Genomic DNA, 18,448 nt, shown 5'->3' with positions numbered 1-18,448 from the left:
GGATCAGATAAGGTCAGAAAGTTATCTTCAATTTTTTTTATTCGACAAATACAACTGGATTGAAACCAAATGACAGATTTCAGATAACACAAAAAAATTTGTAGTTTTCCAACTAAAACAGACAAGGTCAAAAAGCTATCTTTTAATTTTTTTTCCCGACAAATACAACTTGATTTCCGTTTGGATAACACTATTTGCAATTAAACAAGAATAACCTAATTCTCAGGATAATTGTGAGCCAGTTCGATCCATACTTTATTATCTTGTTGGTAAATATAATCGGAGTAAGAGTGATCTTTTCCTTGCTGTCGCAATGTAGAAGGCCTGCAAGTAAACACCGATCTCAGACAGTAGATGTGGCCTACTGTTATCCTGCTCTGGTTGTAAATTGAACGATTTTTTGTTCGCGTCCATCTGTCACTAAAATTCACTCCATATTTAGGGACTGTTGGGGCGCACTAGGGCTATAATAGTGACGGTCAAATCCCATTAATCGATCATGCAAAAACATCCTAGGAGTTAGTTGGCTGCGGATGTTTCTGGTAAGTTATTTAATCTCATAATTAGGTAAGGTTATCCTATGTGGTCATATGCAAACATCCCATGTTTAACCCTGCGCGAAAACTCTAAAACAAACGTACACTTAAATGAACCTAACAGGAGATTAGAATCCCCTTGAAAAACTCCCCAGTAAACTTGTTCGTTTTTCAACTTAGCCAAAAATGATGACTTAAAGTGTTCGAAAACAAATCGCAAATCTTTAAATAAATTTTGCTTTAATTCATTAATAATAATATATCTTGTTTCATTGATTGAAATACCAAATCAAAATGATTTCAAAGCGACGAATTTGTAACTACGAGTCAAATACATTACGTTCTTAGGTGAACCGAGTGTTACTTGAGCTATTAATCTGATGTGGTGTTTTTTTTAGCTTTTTAAAGTTTGTTTGTTTGTTTTTTGAATTTCGCACAAAGCTACTCGAGGGCTATCTGTGCTAGCCGTCCCTAATTTAGCAGTGTAAGACTAGAGGGAAGGCAGCTTGTCATCACTACTCACCGCCAACTCTTGGGTCACTCTTTTACCAACGAATAGTGGGATTGACCGTCACATTATAACGTCCCCACGGCTGAAAGGGCGAGCATATTTGGCGCGACGGGGATGCGAACCCGCGATCCTCAGATTACGAGTCGCACGCCTTAACACGCTTGGCCATGCCGGGCCGCTTTCTGAAGTACAATTTTGTTCTCATAAATTACGTACGAAGACTATCATATTTATTGAGTGAGAAATCTAAGTTATTTAATATTTACTACTTTTTTATGGTTTAGTTTCGACGTGGACAATGGCAACTCGCAGAATAGAACTCTTTTGGATGGAACAAGTCCGTCTTCTGGTCTGGTTCTGCAAACAATGCCACAGCGAAGAGAATCCTTCTTATATCGATCAGACGGCGAGTTTCAGACGTCCCCCAAGTCAGTATCTCGTCACTTATCAATCGGAAGCGAGCCGTAAGTAACGTTTTCACACACTTTGTTGGAATTAACGTGTACGTTTGTGAAGCAAATTTGTCAGAAAAGCCAATGAAATACAACTTTAGTAACTGCAAATAGTATGGAACATATCAAGTGCGCTTCGTTTTTTGTTGTTGTATTTATTTAGACTAACATTTAGGTATTTAACAAAGATTAATTGTAACAAAAACTTAAAACTTGATTTAACACAAACAAGTAACATTTATTACCTCACACGAAACAATAAAATAACAAACAAGTAACATCTAATATATCACGCCAAACAATGTTATAACAAACAAATAACATTTAACATATCACGCCAAACAATGTTATAACAAACAAGTAACATTTAACATATCACGCCAAACAATGTTATAACAAACAAGTAACATTTAACATATCACGCCAAACAATAAAATAACAAACAAGTAACAATGATTACGTCATGTGAAACAGTGTTATAACAAACAATAATTCTTTGCCAACTTGTTTTTTTTTTTGATACACCGAAACTTGTATGTTTAATGAATACAACGTATCAGTACTCATGATGCACCGTTGTTATAATGACGACATTCTGGGTGTTGTCTATGGACAAATCTGATTTAGAAACTCGTCTACGTAGTGTTTCCTCATTCCACCCGTCTTCAGAACTTACGTGAGAAATATTCCACACAACCCTCTACTTTCTCAACATCAACATACACATACAAAACGACCATTTGACCACTAGGACACATTACCAAGAAACACGTTCACACATTTCGAATTATTCAATCCGTACAGTAACGAAAGATCAACATCGGTTTTATGTCTTTGTCAACTATGTAGCGATGACAGTGATTATAAATCAGAAAATACAGACATGAAAAGAGTTTTCTTCTAAAAAACACTTCCCTCATTCTTTCAGCAACTATGCAACCGCCGAAGCTAGTCCCTATAACCAGAAGTAAATACTTAACTCTACCAACAAAGAACACACCGATCGCATTCCACTTGTACTAAGATACCATCAGACCGAAGCTGGTTCCTACAACCAGGAGTAAATACTTAATTCTATCAACAAAGAACACACCGATCGGATTCCACTTGTACTAAGATACCATCAGACTGAAGCTGGTTCCTATAACCAGGAGTAAATACTTAACTCTACCAACAAAGAACACACCGATCGCATTCCACTTGTACTAAGATACCATCAGACCGAAGCTGGTTCCTATAACCAGGAGTAAATACTTAACTCTATCAACAAAGAACACACCGATCGGATTCCACTTGTACTAAGATACCATCAGACCGAAGCAGGTTCCTGTAACCAGGAGTAAATACTTAACTCTATCAACAAAGAACACGCCGATCTCATTCCACTTGTACTAACATACCATCAGACCGAAGCTGGTTCCTATAACCAGGAGTAAATACTTAACTCTATCAACAAAGAACACACAAATCGCATTCCACTTGTACTAAGATACCATCAGACCGAAGCTGGTTCCTATAACCAGAAGTAAATACTTAACTCTACCAACAAAGAACACACAAATCGCATTCCACTTGTACTAAGATACCATCAGACCGAAGCTGGTTCCTATAACCAGGAGTAAATACTTAACTCTACCAACAAAGAACACACCGATCGGATTCTACTTGTACTAAGACACCATCAGACCGATGCTGGTTCCTATAACCAGAAGTAAATACTTAACTCTATCAACAAAGAACACACCGATCTCATTCCACTTGTACTAAGATACCATCAGTTCCTATAACCGAAGCTGGTTCCTATAACCAGAAGTAAATACTTAACTCTATCAACAAAGAACACACCAATCGCATTCCACTTGTACTAACATACCATCAGACCGAAGCTGGTTCCTATAACCAGGAGTAAATACTTAACTCTATCAACAAAGAACACACCGATCTCATTCCCCTTGTACTAAGATACCATCAGACCGAAGCTGGTTCCTATAACCAGGAGTAAATACTTAACTCTACCAACAAAGAACACACCGATCGCATTCCACTTGTACTAAGATACCATCAGACCGAAGCTGGTTCCTATAACCAGAAGTAAATACTTAACTCTATCAACAAAGAACACACCGATCGGATTCCACTTGTACTAAGATACCATCAGACCGAAGCTGGTTCCTATAACCAGAAGTAAATACTTAACTCTATCAACAAACAAAACACCGATCGCATTCCACTTGTACTAAGATACCATCAGACCGAAGCTGGTTCCTATAACCAGAAGTAAATACTTAACTCTACCAACAAAGAACACATCGATCGCATTCCACTTGTACTAAGATACCATCAGACCGAAGCTGGTTCCTATAACCAGAAGTAAATACTTAACTCTACCAACAAAGAACACATCGATCGCATTCCACTTGTACTAAGATACCATCAGACCGAAGCTGGTTCCTATAACCAGAAGTAAATACTTAACTCTACCAACAAAGAACACATCGATCGCATTCCACTTGTACTAAGATACCATCAGACCGAAGCTGGTTCCTATAACCAGGAGTAAATACTTAACTCTATCAACAAAGAACACACCAATCGCATTCCACTTGTACTAACATACCATCAGACCGAAGCTGGTTCCTATAACCAGAAGTAAATACTTAACTCTATCAACAAAGAACACACCAATCGCATTCCACTTGTACTAACATACCATCAGACCGAAGCTGGCTCCTATATCCAGAAGTAAATACTTAACTCTACCAACAAAGAACACATCGATCTCATTTTCCTTGTACTAAGATACCATCAGCCCGAAGCTGGTTCCTATAACCAGAAGTAAATACTTAACTCTACCAACAAAGAACACATCGATCGCATTCCACTTGTACTAAGATACCATCAGACCGAAGCTGGTTCCTATAACCAGAAGTAAATACTTAACTCTATCAACAAAGAACACACCAATCGCATTGCACTTGTACTAACATACCATCAGACCGAAGCTGGTTCCTATAACCAGAAGTAAATACTTAACTCTACCAACAAAGAACACACCGATCTCATTTTCCTTGTACTAAGATACCATCAGCCCGAAGCTGGTTCCTATAACCAGAAGTAAATACTTAACTCTACCAACAAAGAACACACCGATCTCATTTTCCTTGTACTAAGATACCATCAGCCCGAAGCTGGTTCCTATAACCAGAAGTAAATACTTAACTCTACCAACAAAGAACACACCGATCTCATTTTCCTTGTACTAAGATACCATCAGCCCGAAGCTGGTTCCTATAACCAGAAGTAAATACTTAACTCTACCAACAAAGAACACACCGATCTCATTTTCCTTGTACTAAGATACCATCAGCCCGAAGCTGGTTCCTATAACCAGAAGTAAATACTTAACTCTATCAACAAAGAACACACCAATCGCATTCCACTTGTACTAACATACCATCAGACCGAAGCTGGCTCCTATATCCAGAAGTAAATACTTAACTCTATCAACAAAGAACACACCAATCGCATTCCACTTGTACTAACATACCATCAGACCGAAGCTGGCTCCTATATCCAGAAGTAAATACTTAACTCTACCAACAAAGAACACACCGATCTCATTTTCCTTGTACTAAGATACCATCAGCCCGAAGCTGGTTCCTATAACCAGAAGTAAATACTTAACTCTATCAACAAAGAACACACCAATCGCATTCCACTTGTACTAACATACCATCAGACCGAAGCTGGTTCCTATAACCAGAAGTAAATACTTAACTCTACCAACAAAGAACACACCAATCTCATTCCACTTGTACTAACATACCATCAGTCCGAAGCTGGTTCCTATAACCAGAAGTAAATACTTAACTCTACCAACAAAGAACACACCGATCTCATTTTCCTTGTACTAAGATACCATCAGCCTGGAAGCTGGTTCCTATAACCAGAAGTAAATACTTAACTCTATCAACAAAGAACACACCAATCGCATTCCACTTGTACTAACATACCATCAGACCGAAGCTGGTTCCTATAACCAGGAGTAAATACTTAACTCTATCAACAAACAAACACACCAATCGCATTGCACTTGTACTAACATACCATCAGACCGAAGCTGGTTCCTATAACCAGAAGTAAATACTTAACTCTATCAACAAAGAACACACCGATCTCATTCCACTTGTACTAAGATACCATCAGACTGAAGCTGGTTCCTATAACCAGAAGTAAATACTTAACTCTATCAACAAAGATCACACCAATCGCATTCCACTTGTACTAAGATACCATTAGACCGAAGGTATCTGAAAGTATCAATTACTCAGAATTTGCAAAAAAAAAAGTAAAATAAAATGCAGCTTAAACATTGGACAAAGGGGCCGCTAACCCATGATCGAGCACGTGAACGTCTAAACCATGTGAAATTATAGAACTAAGATGCACCTATGAGCAAGCATTACACCAACAGCCATTGGACTGTTCGTTTCTTGGATTTATTAGTGGCCCAACAAACATTCATATGAGGCTTAAAAGGAGTTAAAGCAACAGTCCGAGTACCCTGCAACCATTAGCACGTAAAGCTAGTTTTGTAACATAACGATTGATAGGATATTCTGGAACAGCTTGTAATACTACCATTTAACGTGACATATAATGTGATATTCTGGGGCAGCTTGTAATACTAACATTTAACGTGACATATAATGTGATATTCTAGGGCAGCTTGTAATACTAGTATTTTAACGCGACAACTTTTACTGTAAAGGCATATTTGAAGTAATATGGACCTTCCATCCGCTTTTACTACATATTTATATTCAAAATAACGTGAAGTTTTACTGAATACTTCCATTTAAAGATGTGGAGTTTCCACCCACTTTCACTCTACGCGTATTTTGTTTTCCTTGAATGTTGTGTGTTTTATCTAACAGGTAACAGAATAAAACACATATAAAATGGCGTGGAATTTACAACCACTTCTACTTTACACGTACGTTTAGAGTATTGTGGAATATATTCACACTTTTAATGTATCCGTATATTTAAAGTAATTTGGACTTTCCACCCTATTTTACAGTATACGTACACTTAATCTAATATACACTTGAAGTATTATGGATCGTCCACTCATTTTTACCTTAAACGTACTCTTAAAATAATGTGGAATTTCCTGTGTTTAACAACATTATGGTGTCCTCCGCTCAGATTAATTCTATACATTCATCAGTACTGCTCTCTGTATATATACGAGTACTTCGGTCTGTTCATACATAAGTACTTAATTACGAGTGCTTATAAGTGTGTTTAAAGTTGGGTTGTTTATACACGCTATTTTTTTCAAACCAGTCCACATTTCGTAAAACTGAGTAACTTGATTAGGTTCATGTTTTTGTTTATTTCACATGTGTTGAGTGATGGTGATATTTGTTGAACGTTACATCGATACAATAACATTATTTTGCTGTAATCTTTGCTACGAAGATTATGGGAACAAAACATGTCTTGGAAAGTTTTACATTATTCAAATTAGGGATCTGTAGTTACGGTCACGTGCACGAGGCTGCTTTATAAAATAATGTCTCTTTCAAAGCTCACCTCACTCGGAGACAGAATTACTCAAAACTGTGGTTTACGTGTATTGTGAAGTGTAAGTAAAACATACCTGAATAACCTTGATAGCGTTTCTTGATAAGATGATATTGTTTTGTGATATGAGATTAGTGTTAGTGTTGGAAAAAAAAAACCCAGTCAGACTCTACGTAGGCCCGGCATGGCCAAGCGCGTTAAGGCGTGCGACTCGTAATCTGAGGGTCGCGGGTTCGCATCCCCGTCGCGCCAAACATGCTCGCCCTCCCAGCCGTGGGGGCGTTATAATGTGACGGTCAATCCCAATATTCGTTGGCAAAAGAGTAGCCCAAGAGTTGGCGGTGGGTGGTGATGACTAGCTGCCTTCCCTCTAGTCTTACACTGCTAAATTAGGGACGGCTAGCACAGATAGCCCTCGAGTAGCTTTGTGCGAAATTCCAAAAACAAACAAACAAACAGACTCTACGTTACTCATTAGTGATAATGTTAGTATATGGAAACGACCAACCAGATTGTACGTAACACTTTAGTAAAAATATTGGTGTGTGAGAAACTACCAATCGTACTCCACGTTACACATCAGTTTGTAGGTTGGAGGCTATCCTAATTAAAGTAGAGGCAACAGATACAGAGAAGTGTAGACTGTGTGAAATGGTAGCAGGTTTTCAGGTGGAGCTTAATCATTTACATGTAAAGAATACGTCAGCTAACAGCTACTTTCAGGAAGTTAGAAATGGAACTATTAGGGCTAAAAGTAATGAATATGGTTACACTGAGCCTGTTCTGTTGAACAACTTTCAGCCCTTGGCTTCTGCAGATGAGGAACTATTGGAGGAAAGGAAAACAAATGGTCAGAGAAGGATGATAGGATTATAGTTATAGGTCATTCCTTGACCAGGTATGTGGATAAAATTGTTTGTGGAGTAACTATGAATAAAATCGTTAGATTATGGTACCCATGGGCATAGGTAGTGGATATAACTGACAGAACAGGAGATATAATACATGGGATTAACAGAGATACAGTTTACTGTGATACATGTTGGGAACAATGACGTGGAGGAGAGGTACGTCATGTCGCTAATTAATAAGTAAAAGGGTTTATAAAAAAATTTAAAGGTAAAAAAGATATGATTTTGTTGGGGATACTGCCCAGAATTAATCGTGGAGATGAAGTTATAAGTAGGTCATTAAGGATAAATGCTAGGCTTAGGTTAACGTGAATGAACGGATAGACTGGTTGGACTTGTGAGATAAGTTCAGTGGAAAGAAGTAGCTTTTGGAATGGTTTACATTTTAGATAAGATATTAGTTGGCTTGTTTGTTGAGGCTATTATCTCAGCTATAAGGAAAGTTTAAACTAGGAATAGGAAATGGTGAGAACCAGGAAAACCAAATGGAAAAAGAATAAGACGCAGAGAAAAGTTTGGCATAAGAAATGATTATAGAGTAGTTCTAAGTATAGGCTTAACTGTAATGATTATAGAGTAGTTCTAAGTATAGGCTTAACTGTTACCATTGTAATGATAGAAGTATAAGAAATAGAATAAATGACCTAAGGGACTGGTAAAAATGGTTGATTTTGATGTAATGGGAATAACTAAAGGTTGCTTAAAGATAGACGATTGTGATGACAAAGTCTCTTTGAAATACTGGGTTACATGCTATTTAATAGGGATATAATACTAAAGATGGTGGAGTGGCTTTGTCAGTGAAATATGAATTACAAACTGTTTAAGTTGAGCATATTAAAAACAAAAACAGCAAGGATTTTGAATCCATTTGGGTTTATATCATTAGATATAGAGGGAAAAGGCTTTTAGTGGGAATTTGTTACAGACCACCAGATGATATCGATGAAATTAGTGAGAAATTGTACAGTGAGATGAAGACTTTAGCTGTGATTTTGATTTCAGGGACATAAATCGAAAATGCTAGAATCAAACCTTATGGGAGAAAGATTACTCGAAACTGTTCGAGGTGGTTTTCTTCACCAATTAGTCAAGAGAATCCACTAGAACAATAGTATTTTAGATTTGTTATTTACTTTAAATATAAAAATGATCAATCAGGTGAAAATTTGGGAACATCTGGTTGCAAGTGATTATTGATCTATTAGGTTCAATATTTTGATACTTATGGAGATGATGAATAATGATCTTTCGGTTACAACTTTCAAAGAAGCAAATTTTTTTAGGGATGCTGCTAAGTTACTTAGAGACACTGATCAGATGTGGAGAAATATTTAAAGATAAATGTTTAGGTAGTTATAGTAAACATTTTCCTTTTAGAAAGAAAATGGTAGCTTCAAGTGAAAAATAGATTGGTTTACAAAATGTTTAAGAGAGAAAAATCAAAGAAAAACATCATAAAGTTAAGAACTTTAAATTGATTGGTATGGTGTGAGATGTAGACGATTATAGAAGATCAACAATGTTGTTGAAACATAAAATTATGACATCAAAAATTAAGTACAAGAAAAAGTTGGGTAAAAATAAGCAGTAATAATTTATTTGAATGAGCCCGGCATGGCCAGGTGGGTTAAGATTCGTAATCTGAAGGTCGTGAGTTCGAATCCCCGTCGCACCAAACATGTTCGCTCTTTCAGCCGTGGGGGCGTAATAATGTGACGGTTAATCCCTCTATTCGTTGGTAAAAAAGTAGTCCAAGAGTTGGCGGTGGGTGGTGATGACTAGGTGCTTTCCCTCTAGTCTTGCACTGCTAAATTAGGGACAGCTAGCGCAGATAGCCATCGTGTAGCTTTGCGCGAAATATAAAACAAAGAAACAAACAAAACAAAATTTATTTAAATACAATAAAGGTAAACAAAATGTTAGGAGAGAAATTTGAACCTCGAAGGATGATAAAAAAAGACTCGTATTTGGTTATTATGAGATGATTGAGTTGTTAAATATTGCTTTTTCTTCGGTTTTTGCTAACGGAATATATAAGCAGTAATCTATATATTGAACAGGTGATAAATGGTTTGTTTGTTTGTTTTTAAATTTCGCACAAAGAAGTTACTCGAGGGCTATCTGTGCTAGCCGTCCCTAATTTAGCAGTGTAATACTAGAGGGAAGGCAGCTAGTCATCACCACCCACCGCCAACTCTTGGACTACTCTTTTACCAACGAATAGTGGGATTGACAGTCACATTATAACGCCCCCACGACTGGGATGGCGAACATGTTTGGTGCGACCGATATTCGAACCCGCGATCCTCAGATTACGAGTCGCACGCTTGGCCATACCGGGCCTGGTGATAAATGGTAATGATATCAAACAAAATTACTGCATTATTCTGAGCTGGTTAAAAAATTTGGGAGGTTACAAAAATAATAAGGCTTCTGAGCGAAAGAATATTTTTCTAGTGATTTGAAGGCAGTTGAATATTAGATTTGTGAGTCACTTTCTGTTATTATTGCCAGTTTTTGAATAGTGGGCATGTACCACAGTATTGGAAGTTAGTGAATGCAACTCAAGGGAAGTGATACAAATTGTCCCAATAATTCTAGACCCATTAAATAAGTTGTAGAAAATGTTTTGGAAAGTCCAATAAAAGATGTTTTACGAAATCATTTAGCAAAGCTTAGAATATTATTGGGGCCCGACATGGCCGAGCGCCATGCGACTCGTAATCCCGAGGGTCTTAGGTTGGAATCTCTGTCACACCAAACATGCTCGCCCTCCCAGCCGTGGGGCGTTATAATGTGACAGTCAATCCCACTATTCGTTGGTAAAAGAGTAGCCCAAGAGTTGGCGGTGGGTGGTGATGACTAGCTGCCTTCCCTCTAGTCTTACACTATCAAATTAGGGACGGCTAGGTGCAGTGGGCTAACAACCTACTCACTTAAAAACCTGTCACAGAAACCGCGGTGATTGCGACCCTATGTTCCTTAAGGAATTGAGTGGCAGATGATGATGATAAGAATATTATTGGATAGTGAACATGATTTCGCTGGACTAAAACCTTGCGTTACAAATCTTTTAGTGATCTTTAAATAAGTTAATGCTTAAAACAGATGAGAATAAAAATGTAGATTTGGTGCATCTGGATTTTGAGAAGACATTTGACAAGGTGTCACAGGAAAGGATTATGACATTATCTCTATAGATGTAAGTTAATTAATTGAGTAGAAGAAAGGCTAAATGTAAGAACTCAGAAAGTTGTTACAATTAGATTTCAGTCAAATTGGATTAATATTACGAGTGAGGTTCCCTAGGGCTCAGTCTTAAGACCTGTGCTCTTACTGATTCACTTTAATGATATAGATGAAGGAATAAATAATCAATAAGTTACATTTTACAGATGATATTGAGGTATTGTGGGGTGCTAGCTGTGAAGAGGATATTGCTGAATGAGTTGGGCAAATAAATGGCAGATGGGCTTTATTATGATAAATACAAGGTAATATATGTGGGTTATCATACTTTGAATTTTAAGTATAATTTGGGTAGGACTAGCCTCAATAATGTTATAGAAAAATATTTTAGTGTAATAGCTTATCAATCTTTAAAGCCATCCAAGTAGTGTTTTGTATCTAGTGACAGAGTAAATAGGATTTTAGGTTGTATCTACAGAAATATTGGATACAAATCTGAATGGGTTGTAATTTTATTGTACAGGTCACTGATTAGAGCACATTTGGAATATTGTGTTCAGTCTTGGACTCCTTACTTTAGGAAAGACATCGAATTGTTGGAAAGGATTCAGAGAATGGCTACCAAAATGGTATCTTGGATGGTTGTCATATGAGGAGAGGCTGAAATCTTTCAAACTGTTTTTCTCTTGAAAAAATCAAAATTTGTAGAGATCTGATTCAGATGTTTAAGATGTTTTTTTAATACTTAACAGTGAGAATAACAGGACTAGTAGACATGTTTTTGCAGGGTAAGAGTCATCTTCAGCGAAGACAGTTTTTTTTTTCTAACAGGGTGATTTGCCTTTGAATGTTGTGAAAGCAATACGTGTTTGTGAGTTTAAGAGATGGCTTGATAAGTATATGAATAATAAGGGCTGACTTTGAGATAAAAAATATATTTATTAATAGTTTTTTTTTAGTTTAGTTTAAAGGATGGAACAACCGATTGGACTAATAGGTCCCATTTTGTCCTTAAATGTTACGATACGTTATAAGTTGAAAAAACTGTTAAATTATTATTGATTATTATTAAATAAATTAATTACGACACCTCATTTAGCTTCAGTGAATTAAGAAACCTTTCTCATAGGTAACGTTAAAGAAACGTAGCCTCAGGTATCTTACTCAGTAGACATAACACATCAGAAAGACACAATAGAGCTTTAAGATAAAGTTTCTACAATTTGCTCATTTATGTTTTACTGTCATAGGAATACAGTTTAGGCAAGCTGGAAAGTGAGACTACATCGGTGTGGTATAAATGAATAAATTATGGTAATTTCGGTGTTACTTTGGCTTGAAAGTGCATACATAGATGGAGCCACAATTAATTAAGGTGTGTTTTTTCAATTTCCAGAAAAGTTACGAAACTTAAGCAATGCAATTAATTGGTACTTTTAAAATAGAATGGTACTAAAGCCAAGTATTACAAAATAACGATGATGTGCATCAGAATATAAAATAACTTCCAGAACATGTTATTTAATAACCGGCAAAATTTAACAATAAAATTTATGCAGAAAAAGATCCAAAACAATCCAGAAATGGCCTTAGCACATCCAAAATAACAAGGGTATTTGTTTTCGAGATAGCATGCGTTTATATTGTGTGTGTGTGTTTTCTTATAGCAAAGCCACATCGGGCCATCTGCTGAGTTCATTGAGGGGATCGAATCCCTGATTTTAGCGTTGTAAATATGTAGACTTACCACTGTACCAGTGGGAGGACCGTTCGTATTGGATAACGTTATACTTCACCTTCGAAAACTCAAAAAATACTTCTCGGATCCAGGATGCTCAAAGATCAGGATAATTTTTTCTGGTGTAATAAGGTGTCTAGTCCTTAATTGTTTTACATACAAATATTTCTTAATAGAGCCTAGTTTATAATCCACGGAAATAGTCTTTTATCGGACATTGTTGTTTAATCCACAGCAGTAGTCTTTAATCGGGTGTAGTTGTTTAATCCACAGCAGTAGTCTTTAATTTGGTGTTGTTTAATCCACAGCAGTAGTCTTTAATCGGGTGTAGTTGTTTAATCCACAGCAGTAGTTTTTAATCGGGTATTGTTGTTTAATCCACAGCAGTAGTTTTTAATCGGGTATTGTTGTTTAATCCACAGTAGTGGTCTTTAATCGGGTATTGTTGTTTAATCCACAGCAGTGGTCTTTAATCGGGTGTTGTTGTTTAATCCACAGCAGTAGTCTTTAATTGGGTGTTGTTTAATCCACAGCAGTGGTCTTTAATTGGGTATTGTTGTTTAATCCACAGCAGTGGTCGTTAATTGGGTGTTGTTGTTTAATCCACAGCAGTAGTCTTTAATTGGGTGTTGTTGTTTAATCCACAGCAGTAGTCTTTAATTGGGTGTTGTTGTGTAATACACAGCAATGTTCTGTAATCAGTTGTACCGATATTTGATTTCGTCCACCACTTGTACAGTGATAACTCTGCGGATTTACAACGCTAAAATCAGGGGTTCGATTCCCCTTGGTGGACTCAACAGGTAGCCCGATGTGGCTTTGGTATAAGAATATAAACAGAAATTTTTCATTTTCGACCAAATATATGTTGTCGTATGTTGAAGAGTATTGTGACTGTTATTTAATGTACAATAATAGTTCTTAGTTATTGTTGTTCAATGCACAGTTATATTCCTTAAACAGGCATTGCTGCTTAATCTACAGCAATAATACACTTCAAGTTTGTTGTGCTTGTACTACGTTTCAGTCTCCATGCTGAAGCTTTATTATAGAAATCCAAACGTTTATACATTCCTACACTACAAACAGATACAATTAATAAAACCTCCACATCTGGTACGTTCCATTCTGTCTAAAATTAATGTAAAATAAGGTTCTTTATGAAATGACAACTGGTTGAAATATCTAAAGTTTATAATCCCTGTTACTGAGGATTAGATAAGATTCTTTACCTTTACTATGAACAGTTGTGTTTAATATCATTTGCTTAAGTTATAAGTGGTTTGAGTCTCACAGTAATCTCAGTATTCCACAAAAACAATTATTTAATCGATCGTACAGAAATTAATGGCTGTTTTGGTCACTACTATATCTGCCAAACAGTAACAGCTACAAACTGTTTTGGTCATCGCAGTATCTGGTAAGCGATAAAAAGCACGAACTTCTCTTTTGACAATAATTTAGTCTTAGAGTTTTCGTGAAATACAATCTTTATGTTCTTCACTTCACCTGATACAAAGAAATCGTATCCCAACATGGCCAGGTGGCTAATATGAGGGTCGCGAGTTCGAATCCCCGTCCCACTAAACATGCTAGTCCTTTCAGCCGTGGGAGCGTTATAAAGTTACACTCATGTTACTATTCGTTGGTAAAAGAGTAGCCCAAGAGTTGGCGGTGGGTGGTGATGACTAGCTGACTTTCCTCTGGTCTTACACTGCTAAATTAGGGACAGATATCGCAAAGAGCCCTCATGTAGCTTTGCGCGAATTCATTCAAAACCAAACTTGATGACATCTTAATTTGAAGTTGTTTTCCTCCCATTACTTTTCACAAAATAATTTGTCTATGAAAAACCTAGTTTCAGTGCTAAACTAGTCAATACACACCTGGGACATATCCAAAAGTATTGTTTACCTAATTGTAATTTGCAAGTGCAAATTTAGAAAGCGTTGCTTGCATGACACGTTATAGATGCAGTCATGATTCTGTTCCTGTTAAAGTTAGAGTTCAAAAACAGAGTTCTTCCAAAAATATTAGATTCCAATCAAAATTGGACAGGGAAACCACGAAGCAAAAGGTAAATTAAGAGTAGGACACTTTTATCGCATTGGATCTTTCACTGAATGGCTGATTTAAATATGTTTGACAAGATTTCGACCAACGAAATCATAAAAATGGATGAAGAATATTTATTGTTGTTTACATAAGTTCGCAGAATGTCCCAGAAATCATGAACGTGTTGAAAACCGTTCTTACTGCGCAAGTCAAAGTAAAACTGAATGGTTCCGAACAAACGTACTCTTAGCTTAGGAAGACGATAAACTCTTGAAACAATGTTTTGGAAGTTTCATTGCATTATTTGTAGTTTTGTGTTTGTAATTTCTCTGGAGGATTTTCTTTTGGTGGAAGTTGTCACCAAAAACGTTGCAATTTCTCTATAACTGACTCGTGATTTTAGGGCTAGATATATCTTTCAAGTATATTTTAGAATCGCACGTTTTTCAGTGTAAAAAACAATGTACTTAATTAATACTTTGTTCATTATTTATATTGAAAGAAGGTTGAAACCAACCGGAGTTTACAAGTTACTTAAGTTTAAAACAATTTAAACACTTGGACTTTTAGAGCTAGATCTAAGTTTTACAGGAGTCTTTAAAACATAGATACATGTTATAAACAACAGAACTAAGAATAAGTAACAACAAGAAATGACGGACAGCGCGTGATTAAATTACTACTATACACTCTGTTACTGTGTGAACGCTTCTAATTAATTCTACACTGCACTCTTTTCTCTCTCGGAAGAACAGTAAAGAAATATATCTCAGAACAGCTAGTATAGGTATTCACACTTTTACTGATAAGCAGAGAACAACGTTTCGACTTTTCTAGGTCATCTTCAGGTTAACAAAAAGAGAGTTTGCAACTGACCGTTGCCGGGCACATGTCCTAGGGACGAGAAAAAAACGGGTACGGGATTGTAGGGGGAGTTGTCCAACTACAATGCCCCCAACAATCCCGTACATTTTTATTTCAAGTGGTTTTCTCGTCATCAAGGAGTAAAGAAAATACATAAATAATTTCAAAACTCACGACAAATATAACTTGTTATAATCCCAATTCGTCAGCTTGAGTGTGCACGTTATAATAACCGGTATACAGTCAATTTTGAAAGTTTGCATTTGAAAACGTTAGTATTAATAATATTACGTATAAGATACTTAGTACAAGTATAACTTATGATATTCCATTTAATGTGAAGTTTGTAAGAAAAACTGATAGACTACTTAGTGCATGTTGAATGATAAGATTAATAGTGTCTAAGAAGTAGTAGAAACAAGTTCTAGAAATATTGAAAATGTCTTTTTTTTTTTCAGACATCTGGAAGATTTAATAGTTACCCCTTTCGCCCAAGTCCTACAGAGGTTGAGGAATGTACGAAATAATTACATCCGTATCACGAACGTCCCTGCAACAAGGTAAGCATATCTTAAGGAAAAATACAAGTCAATATTTAATCATTAGAACTTGAAACTAGATGTAAAGATTAGGGTAGCATTACAACAAGAGTCATGAAGGTTAATGCTGTACTTTGTGGTCATTAATCTCTAGTAGATTTAATACACGTTGACGTAATAGAATTTGATATAGCGCCAATATAGTTGTGTTGTGGTTTCTTATAGCAAAGCCACATTGGGCTATCTGCTAAACCCAGTGAGGGGAATCGAACCCCTAATTTTAGCGTTGTAAATCCGTAGACTTACCGTTGTACTAGGGGGGAGGTGCAGCACCAATATAGAGTTTAAAGTTAAGAAATAGGTAAAAGGGAGATACTTCATGATGCCCAGACAATAAATCATAACGAAACGTTTTAGGCTTAGAGTTCATATGTATTTAAAAGCAATGCAAATAAAGATGATAAATCCTTCTCTTACATTCAATTAATTCCACATCTTCCACCACTGATGCATTAGTAGACATGGTGGATAAACATGAAAGGTTATTTTACTTCTTTAGCAGCATGGTCAGTGTTATCTTCGTTGTCGTGACAATACACCAGCACTTGTGATTATCTTATGAGATCGCAGAATGAGGTAGTTTCATTTGAACCAACACAAAAACTCTTGTTTGATCCTTAAACTGCGGCCATCATCAATTGATGATGCTACTTACAAGACTTTCGTTGTTTAAGGGTTAATTGGATACGTTTCAAACACAAGTAGAATAGGTTAAGAGGTTAGCACACAGGATCACATACAAAAGTTGTAATGGTTTTCATACGAGACCCAAAACTCGAGCGCTTTGGACTAGTTCGCTATTCCTCTTCAGGAGAATAGATGGTGATGTTTAATGAGTGAAGTGAAAGATACAGGTACGAACGTCGACGACACGTTCAATATGAGTTAGCCTTGAGAACTAATCAATCACAACCTAGAGTTATTGGTGCCATATTTAATTTTTGCCAAAGGGATGTGTACAGTACATAAAAAAACATAATTATAACAACGGTTAAAAGAAATATTAACCATCTTTTGAAAAAGGTAAAATTAAAAATAAAATAACGGCAAATGGTGGTGGTTAATGGAGAAAATAATAATACGATGTGACATATATGATATAATACCAATATAAATGAATTAAAGCATAGATATTATTAATAATTACAAAGTTAGCTTAGAGGATCAACAATCCTGGTTTCGAAACTGATGTCATTTGAGGTTACAATATTTAACAGTGCTATCCACTACGTTTCTTTAGTTTCCTTGTTTCTGTTAGATGTACAATTTGTCATTATACCTGTCAGTTTAATGCCTTAAAGAGAGTGTCCAGGCATGTTAAAGTCTTTTTTTGCGACCGTAAGTTCGTTTTGTTTTCAAATGAGATGATCGGAGTCCTGATGAGTCTTCAATGGATTTTTGTGTGTTTGGCATGGACCTTGAAGACGACACTATCTGGAAAGTAGGGTTAGATATATGGTATAAAGTTTGTATCGTCTTCATTAGCATATGTTCTTCACAATATACTCTTGTTAGGTAGAATGAACACGTACTATAAAAAATAAAGAAGTTTAAATGGCAGCACGAGGCCTGGCATTTAGTACTCATAAGTACGTTTAACTTTAGTATCATAAATAACAGTGCATTGCACCCAAAATGTACTCTATCTGTACTCTATATCTATGTTATTAGCCACATCTTTGATATAATGTAAAAAAAAAATTTGTTTTTCCAAACTTAAATATCGCTTTACAATAAATTTGATGATAAAATATTTTAACGATGGAAAAACTACTGTATTTATATAAGTATCTTTTTTCACCTGGATTATTTTCTGACGAGGAATGCGCTTCAGTTACAAACTTGTATTCACGATTCAATTTAATTTAATAAATAAGCATTCGATTCATTAGTGGAATTTCTTTAAAACTAATATTTGCTCAAAAAGACGAAAAGCATGTGTTTTTTTTAATAGTAGCATCCTGCCCACGAGAGTAAAATTAATTCTGTTTAAGTAGA

The 18,448-nt window shown here is 36.1% G+C and overlaps 1 protein-coding gene across 4 annotated transcripts in view; it reads left to right on the top strand.

Moving 5' to 3' along the window:
* Nucleotides 1–18,448, top strand: part of LOC143245203 (3',5'-cyclic-AMP phosphodiesterase 4B-like) — a 168,820-nt gene that overhangs the window by 118,265 nt on the left and 32,107 nt on the right. For 3 of the 4 annotated variants that reach the window (XM_076491261.1, XM_076491259.1, XM_076491260.1), the window contains exons 2-3: nucleotides 1,332–1,511; nucleotides 16,310–16,411. In XM_076491261.1, coding sequence (XP_076347376.1) covers nucleotides 1,332–1,511; nucleotides 16,310–16,411 — 282 coding nt within the window. Of the gene's footprint in view, nucleotides 1–293; nucleotides 543–1,331; nucleotides 1,512–16,309; nucleotides 16,412–18,448 lie in introns of those variants that run through there. The other variant, XM_076491262.1, reaches the window with a different exon arrangement.

This window comes from Tachypleus tridentatus, chromosome 2 (genome assembly GCF_004210375.1).
Source record: "Tachypleus tridentatus isolate NWPU-2018 chromosome 2, ASM421037v1, whole genome shotgun sequence".
NCBI lineage: Eukaryota > Metazoa > Arthropoda > Merostomata > Xiphosura > Limulidae > Tachypleus > Tachypleus tridentatus.
The sequence above is the reverse complement of the archived record's forward strand: the minus strand, read 5'-3'. Positions and strand labels throughout refer to the sequence as shown.